General features: G+C 44.1%; 1 protein-coding gene across 1 annotated transcript in view; it reads right to left on the reverse strand.

Moving 5' to 3' along the window:
• NRDE2 (NRDE-2, necessary for RNA interference, domain containing) overlaps nt 1-6868 on the reverse strand; it is a 45300-nt gene extending 38432 nt beyond the window's left edge. The window contains exon 1 of the mRNA XM_042781484.1: nt 6718-6868. Within this exon, the coding sequence (XP_042637418.1) occupies nt 6718-6868 (151 nt within the window). The remainder of the gene's footprint in view (nt 1-6717) is intronic.
• Nucleotides 6869-9172: the final 2304 nt, after the last annotated feature.

A 9172-nucleotide genomic window follows, 5' to 3' on the forward strand; every position in this document is an offset into this window, starting at 1 on the left:
AGAGGGAAGGGCCAGGCTGTGGGGTGACGCAGGCCTGGTTCACAGCCAGCTTGGGGTTTACTGCTTTCCTGTGCCTCAGTTTCCCTGACCAAAAACAATACCTGTCTCAGAGATGACAAAATGGGTGGACTGTACCTAGCGTGGGCCTGGCACACACATACAGACATGCATATTTTTTTTAATGACTTTGCTGTTTACAGTAGGTTTAAAAAACTTGTAGAAAGTAAAGTGTTCCTATCCATCTCCCTTGCCCATGCGCCTACCTTACTTCTCCTAACATCTTGTGTTCCTATAGTACAGCTGTTCAACTACACAACCCTATTTTGATACACTACTATTATCTAAAGTCCACAGTTTACGGTTCATGCCTGGTGTTGGACAGGCCTAGGGGCTTTGACAAACATACAGTGGCACGTGTCGACCACTACATCATCACACAGAACAGTTTCACTGCCCGGAAAACTCCCAGTGCTCCACCTCTTCATCCCTCCCGCTCCCTCGGTCCCCTGGCAACCACCCATCTCTTCACTGCCTCTATAATCTCGTCGTTTCCAGAATGTCACATGGCAGGAACTACATACCAGGTAGTCTTTGCAGCCTGGATTCTTCACTTACCAATACGCACTTAAGGTTCCAACACTGTGTCACCAGGGCTCCCGGTATAAAGTATTTCTATCATAATTCCACTCTTCATTGTAAATGTGTATTTAAACATAACGGACACGTGATTGAGCCTTTACCATGTGCCCCGGCACAGCTCCAGGTACTCGGTGGACAGTGGTGAACAAGGCACGTGAGGCCTCTGCTCACATGGAGCTTATGCTTAATCAGCACCTCAACTGATCAAACTCCACACCTGGACTATTCCGTGAAATGTTGTTAAACAGAATCCTGGAGAAAGTTACCTGAGATCAAAAGATACCTTATAATCAGATGGCAAAGTCCTGCTCTATATTTACATCCTCACATAATTAAAAGTGCCTGATAGAAATCAAATGTGTGTTTACACAATTGTGTCAACACTAAGCAGGATGCAACATACTACAGAGAAGCCCAGCAGGATACCAAACACTTCAGGTGTGAGATGGAGAATCAGACTGGCTGACTGACACCTTTTGTTTCCACAGGCTAGTAAACAAACTGATCACAGGTGGAAACCTGCCCGACAGGTAGCACTCTGCACTGCACTTCACACATATAAGCCGAGAAAGGGAGAAGGCCGGGGACATCCGGCAGGAAAACCACTTCACAATACTGTCCAACAAGGAAGCAAGCAGGCACCTGGAAGACCGGCCCGTCTAAATGTGCAGGGTGATGTAACAGAAAATGTATCACAAGTCATCACACTAAACACTTTTGAGTGAAATACTTTTTGTGGTAACTCTGTTGTATAAAAAGCACCAGCAAACACCAGGAGGTCATTACAGTGGGGACAACTGGGACTGGGGAGAGGGTGGAGCAAAGAGAAGCTGGAATGGGAGGGGCCTTAAAGAACACTTCAAAAAAAAAACAAACTCACTGCCATCGAGTCGATTCCAATTCACAGCGACCCTCACTGAGTTTCCAAGGCTACAAATCTTTACAGATGCAGATGGCCTCATCTTTCTTCTGCAGAGCGGCTGGTGGGTTTGAACCACTGACCTTTTGGCAAGCAGCCAGATGCCTTAACCACTACACCACCAGGGCTCCTAAAGAACCCTTTACAGAGTTTGAATTTACCCTGAGAGCAATAGGAAGATGCTCAAGAGTATGGAGCAAGAGTGAAAAAACCAGAACCAGTATTTGAAAAACCACCGGCAAAGAGCAGTGTTTAGGAGCACAAATTCTGAAGCTCGACCACCAGAGTGCACATCCTGGCTCTGTGACTTCCCAGGCAGGTGACATGGGACAAGTTACTTACTGGCTCTGTGCTGTTTCCACCTCCATAAACATACAGGTAATAATGCCTACCTCTTAGGGCTGTCATGAGCTAGTTTTCAGAAAGCAGTTACACCAGTGAATGGCAATGCTCTTATAAATGAATACATTTCAGAATTCTGGCTGCACTGTGCAGCCAGAATCAGGCAGGTGAGACTGAAGATGGGGAGACTGTCTAGGAGGCTGCTGTAGTAATCCAGGGGATGATAGTGACAAAAATTAGGGAGAAGACCTGAGAATAGAAAGAAACTGATGAATTTAAGAGTTCTTTAGAAGGACTGGATGAAAACTCAATGGGGAGGGTGAAGTGTGTGGCTCCATCTTTGGCTTGGGTGAACGGTGGTGCCGTGTTCTCACACATGGACACAGGAAGAAGAGCAGGTTGGGGGTGTGTGTGGGATTAATAGCTAATGAGTTTAGTTTCTTCCCAAATATGGATAACACACCTGCCTCTTAAGCTGTTATAAGGAATAAATGAGCTGATATGTCTTCTTTCATCCTAACTCTGTCAAAGTATTTAGCTTCCAAGGAACAAAGTTTAGGGTTGTTGCTGTTGTTAGTTGCCACTGAGTCAATTCTGACTCCAGGTGGCCTGAAGTGCACACGATGCTAATAAACAATTTGATGATGTGTTGTTGTTATTGTTGTTATATGCCATCGAGTCGACCCCGACTCATAGCAACCCCTCCTTGGGTTTCCGAGGCAGTATCACTACGGAAGTAGGAATGCCCAACCTTCCTTCCAATTTGATGATGTAGGTAGGAAAAGTTCAAGAATGGGCATGATCAGCCACTTGGGGCTGCCCCTCACACAGTGGAAAGTCTGTAGACCTGCATGTAGAAAAACATAATTCCGCTCAATTGAGCACAAAGCCCCACTGAATGATGCCTACTCTAATCACGGCCTAACTCGCAACAGAACCCAGAGAGTGGGAAACAGAACCTCTCACACTCATTTTGGTACTGGCTATCTTTCCTGTTCAGGAATTTAATGTTTTCGTTTTTTTTAAATGAAAATCTGCACCCACTACTACTAACACTATCTTACACTTTTACATTTTACACTGTACAGTAAAAAGAACATGGCTTCTATTTATAAGAGCAAATGACCAGAAGCAATCCAAATGTCTGTAACAGAGGCCAACTGGATAACATATGTAACAGATACCCAATGGAGTTCTGTGCAGCAGTAAAAAGAAATGAAGAACTCTACATTCAGCTGTACGGGGGCCCTAGGATTTAAGACGAAATCCAAGTGAGAGACTAGAAGCACTTGCTGATGAAGATCAAAGACTATAGTCTTCAGTGCGGACTATATCTCAACATAAATAAAACAAAAATCCTCACAACTGAACCAATACGCAACATCATGATAAATGGAGAAAAGACTGAAGTTGTCAAGGATTTCATTTTACTTGGATCTACTATCAACACCAATGGAAGACAAAAACAAAAACAAAAACAAAAATCACCGCCGTTGAGTCAAACCCGACTTATGGCGACCCCTCCTTGGGTTTCAAAGACAGTTTCACTACGGGAGTAGATTGCCCAACCTTCCTTCCGAGGAGTGGCTGGAGGGTTTGAACCATCAGCCTTCTGGTTGGCAGTCGAATGCCTTAAGCACTATACTACCAGATTTCCCCCAATGGAAGCAGCAGTCAAGAAATCAGATGTCATATTGCACTGGGCAAATCTGCTGCAATTGCAGACCTCTTTACAGTGCTGACAAGCACAGATGTCTCTGTGAAGTCTAAGGTGTACCTAACCCAAGTCATGGTATTTTCAATCATCTCATATGCACGTGAAAGCTGGACAATGAATAAGGACAACCGAAGAAGAGTTGATGCTTTTGAGTTGTGGTGCTGGCGAAGAACACTCAAAGTACTGTGGACTGCCAGAAGAACAAACAAATCTGTCCTGGAATAAGTGCAGCCAGAATGCTCCTTAGAAGTAAGAATGGCCAGATGTCATATTATCAGAAGGGACCATTCACTGGGGAAGGATATCATGCTTGGAAAAGTACAGGGTCAGTGAAGAAGGGGAGGACCCTCAACACAGTGCCTTCAATCATGGGCTCAAGCATAGCAGGGACTATGACGATGGCGTAGGACCCAGCAGTGTTTCGTTCTGTTTTACTAGGGTCACTGTGAGTCAGAGCCAACTGGACAGCATCTAACAACAAGATGAAATGCACAATCATTTGCATTAAAGAAAGAGGAGGGAAATTTACTTAATATAAACAAACAAACAAAAAAGGAAGCATACCAGTGACTATAAAAATTAGTATGGAAGGGAAGTAATAGTTGGATGAACAGAAATGGAAGCTTTATTTCTCTGACAGACCTGACTCCGGAAATATGTACATGTTTTACTTTGGGTATTTGACTGCTAACCAGAAGGGTGGTGGTTCAAACTCACCAACCACCCCTTGAAAGGAAGACTGGGCAATCTATTTCTATAGAGGTACTGCTTTGGAAACCCAAGGAGGGCTTGCTATGAGTCAGAACCAACTCAATGGCAGGGAGTTTGGGGTTTTTTGTTTGTTTGCTTGTTTTTAAGACAAAATTAAATTAAAAGTAAAAGGCAATCCTTGAAAGTTGAAAACAAAATGGAATAAACCTAATTGCATAACAAATTGGTGGCAAAACCACACAGAATTATTTCAAGTGACTGTAAAACAGTAATTTGACTGTACATCCATTGTGGGGTATGTGCTAAGAATAAAAAGAATCATAAAAAATGTTAACCTATTAGCATTATTGACAGTTATTTCGAACATATACATCATGTTGTTAATGGCAATTTTCAACATAAAAGAAATACAAGTATTAAATCAAAGAAGTAAAAACCTCATAATAGTACATTTTAATTAGAAATATAAATACGAATTCATGATATATTTTTCTCTTCTTGGTTCTGTCCGCTGAAACAGTCTGTAAGGGATGATAGCCCAGTAGCAACGAGTACTCCTAGCACCAGTCTGTGGTTCTGACATATCTATACCATTTCCTACTAAAAGAAACCAGAATTCCTTGGAGAAATGAACGATTCTAGGAGCTCTGGTAGCATAGTGCCTAAGGACTTGACTGCTAACCAGAAGGCTGGCGGTTCAAACCCACCAGCCACTCCTCGGAAGGAAGGTTGGGCAATCCTACTTCCGAAGTGATAACTGCCTCGGAAACCCAAGGAGGGGTCGCTATGAGTCAGGGCCGACTCAAGGGCATGTAACAACAACAACAACAGGTGAGGCAGAACACAGATGCAATCAGTCCTGGATGGCTTTTAGGCCCAAAAGCAAAGTAGCTATTAAACACAACAAGGGTTGTACATTCTACAAATATAACTGGACACTACAGGCTGCCAGAAGAACTAACAGATCTGTTGTGGAAGAAGTGCAGCTGGAATGCTCCCTGGAAGCAAGAAGGCCAGACTTTGTCTCACCTACTTTGGTCCTTCATGTTGTCTGAAGGACCCTTCCCTGGAGAATATCATGCCTGGTAAAGTGGAGGGTCGGTGAAAAAGGGGAAGACCCTCAATGAGATGGCCTGACACAGTGGCTACAACCATAAGGACTGTGAGGCTGGCGCAGGCCCGGGCAGCGTTTCGTTCTGTTGTACACAGGGTCACTATGAGTCGGAGCCGACTCAACGGCACCTAACAACATTATGTTCTGGTCCTGTGCTGGCATTAAAAACAAAAACAAAAACCCAACTGCCATCAATTTGATTCCAACTCATGGAGACCCCCACTGGGTTTCCAAGGTGGTAAATGTTCCCAGAGGCAGACTGCCCAGTCTTGCTTCTGTGGAGTGGCGGGTGAGTTCGAACTACCAACCTGCTGGTTAGCAATCAAATGCCTTAGGCACAATGCCACAAAGCTAGTAAGGGGCAATAAAAAACAAAAAACAAACAGAAAAACAGGTCCCTGACCTCAGGGAGGTAACACTAACAAGCACATACTAATATTCCACTAATTACATGGGAACTTACTATTTGGATAAACAGAGGGAGGCGCAGAAGTTCTGAGAGGGTACAACAGAGGTGTCACCGTCAGACCAACTGGTGTTGCCACACAACGTGCCTGACTGGAGACTTTCATTTTAAAGCTGCGTTTTCTTCCTACTTTATCACTATGTGCCTCGATTCTAAACAATGCAGACATCCTAGGCATGTTTAAGGCTTGAATAAAACATAACGCTGCCGTAACCTAGCACACAGCAGGCTCTCGATAAATAAACGTTACAAGTGAGTTTGGGTTTTTTTGTTTGTTTTTTTAGTTTTTTCCTAGGAGCTGTGTCCCTCGGGAAAGCAAAAACTGTATCACCCGGCTTTATTTTCTAATCCGCTAGCTCAGGGCCTGCCACAAGACACGAACCTGATAAACATTTCAGGAATAAATGAAACAGTTCGGGAAGAAACCACCACCCAAGCATTGACATCAGGGGTCTTCTTGAGATGCGAAGTACCATTATGGCCATTTTACAAGTGAAGTTACAGAGGCTGAAAGGAAGAGTGGGGTTGCGGGGGTGGGGGTGGGGTTCCCACAATACGGTAATAGCCGCGTCCAAGCTCCAGGACCCCTCTCTCGTCTTTAACTCCTACTCTAACCATTTACCCCCGCCTTTGGACCCCACCAGGAGTCGAAGGGAGGCCAGGAGCCCTTCCCAGGAAGCACTGCGGCGCCGCGGAGACCTCTGGGATACAAGTGGATAAACAAATCCAAAGCAGGGGCGAGAACTGGACGCTGAGAAATTGCATCCTAAGCCCGCCGAGTGCCTCCTTCAGCCATGTCGCGCGCTTACCTTTCCTGGAGGTCCCACTGTCGGCAACCTCCCTAACACCCGCAAAAGCTGGGAACAGCGCCATGATCACAGGCCGCGCCGTCGTTCCTCTCTGCAGAAATGGCGCCTGAGAGCAAACATCGGCGGCGCGACTTCCGCGAGTGCGGTGCATTCTGGGAAGTGTGGTTTCGCAGGCCCTCGCTCCGGTTGACCTGGGGCGGGGCGGGGCGGGGCGGGACCATTTCCTACCAGTTGGGACCCGACGGCACTATGAAAACCACGGAAGAATGCAAGCACGGAAGAAGGAAATGTACAGAACACAACGGTACTAGAAAGTTGGTGCTGGGATTCCACCGCAAGCACTGAACGCACATCATTATTTACCAACTGGGTCACCTCAAACTTTATAAGCTTCAGGTTTTTGACCTGCCAAATGTTCAGAAGATTAAATGAGCTTTTGTGTAAAATGCTTAGCACAGTGCCTTGCACATGGAGAGCACCAAATAAAAGGCATTTATGTGAGTTGGGACTGCAAGTCTGACTGAAAGCCGTGTGAGATATTCAGACTTAAATCATTTTACCACTTTAAATATTCAAGGGATACAGAATAATGCAAGGTTCCATCAAATTCAAAGGTCTTTGCTAGTTCAAAAATACATTTACCACCCAAGAAGTATTCTTGACTGAATACGAAGGATTCTATTATAATAGTAGTAGAATCTGAATCTAAACAAACCTGTCACCAGAAATATAGGAGATAGCAGAACCTACAGATATCATACCACCGGGAAGCCATCAGTCAACTTCAGAACGTGGGAAGTAATAAATGGCTTGGTTTCTTCAGCATTTCAATGGCTTTAAGGATTGGGAGATTTGTTTAGATTAAAAGAATTTACAGACATACCAGACAAATGCAATGTATAGCTTCATGATTCCAATGGGATAAATTATAAAAGGATAGTTTTGAGATGGAGAAACAGGAAGGTCACCAGAGTATTAGATTATATAAAAAATTTGTTGTTAATTTTGTTAGATGTTGTTGTTGTTGTTAGGTGCCTTCGAGTCGGCTCTGACTCATAGCAGCCTTGTGTCCAACAGAACAAAATGCTGCCCGGTCCTGTGCCAGCCTCACAATCCTTGCTGTACTTGAGCCCATAGGCCTTACAAAAGCAGGCAATAGACTATTTAAGTCTAATAGCTGTGGTTTGCTGGAACCTTGCAAACTTCACTTCTACACAAACTAAAAGCGAACTTTCTGCTGGACCTTTGCAAATGTTTCACTTCTAGACTAAACTAAAAGCAAACTTTTGATAGTCTTTTCTGCATGGAAAAAACACCCCAGAGGCACCAAGACAACTCATTTTAACCGTCATCATCATCATCCTTAAAATGTCAAACCTCTGACTTTGGTTATCTCCAGTGTCTCTGAAAGAGATTAATCAGAGTATACCAAAAATGGCTTTAACTTATGATTTGGCTTTGTAAGGAGCTTGGGCAAAGGAAGACAACATGCCACTCAACCACTTTGAAGTATTTCTCTTCTTTGTGGCAGATTCCACAGTACAAGTTGGTAAGTGGTGGTTCTACCTCCTACTACATTCTTATTAGCCTGCATCAGTCCCACAGACCTTGGTCGCCTCTGGCCACTGACAAGAGTGAATCTCTTCTCTGAATCCAGAAGGAAGGAAGAGAGGATATGTAAAGGGGGGGTTTACTTAAAGGCTCATAACCCACTGCTGGCCAGTCGATTCTGACTCATGGTGATGCCATGTGTTTCAGCATAGAACTGCACTCCATATGGCTTTTATTGGCTGTGAGCTTATGGACATTGCCAGGTCTTTCCTCCATGGGGCTTGCTGGATGGATTTGAGCCACCAATCTTTCCATTTACACCACATAGGGACCACAAATGCTCACACCCCACCTCCTTTTCTTCATGGCCAGTCTGGATGCGTACTTTACTGAGATCAAGACTGTACAACATCTTTCATCCCACTCTTCTGCAACTAAAATCAATAAAACCCTTTCACACTTCTCACCTGAAATCCCCCACCCCTTTACATATCCTCTCTTCTTTGGAAACAAAGAAGAATCACCAATAGTTGGAAAATGTGGCCTTGGTGACAGAAATAATGCTAGAAACTGCATGGTAGAATTTTTCAAGACCAACGACTTACTCATTGCACATACATTTTTTCAACAACACAAATGGTGGCTGTACACATGGACTTCGCCAGATGGAACACACAGGAATCAGAGTGACTACATCTGTGGCAAGAGGCGATAGAAAAGCTCAATATCTTCATCCAAAACCAGGCCAGGAGCTGATTGTGGGACAGACCATCAAATGCTCAAATGCAAGTTCAACTTGAAGTTAAAGACAATTAAAACAAGTCCATGAGAGCCAAAATATGATCTTGAATATATCTCTCCTGAATTTAGGAACCATCTAAAGAATAGATTTGATGCATTGAAC

The sequence above is a fragment of the Orycteropus afer genome, unplaced genomic scaffold (genome assembly GCF_000298275.1).
Source record: "Orycteropus afer afer isolate SDZICR_OR568_19922 unplaced genomic scaffold, OryAfe1.0 scaffold00127, whole genome shotgun sequence".
Taxonomy (NCBI): Eukaryota; Metazoa; Chordata; class Mammalia; order Tubulidentata; family Orycteropodidae; genus Orycteropus; species Orycteropus afer.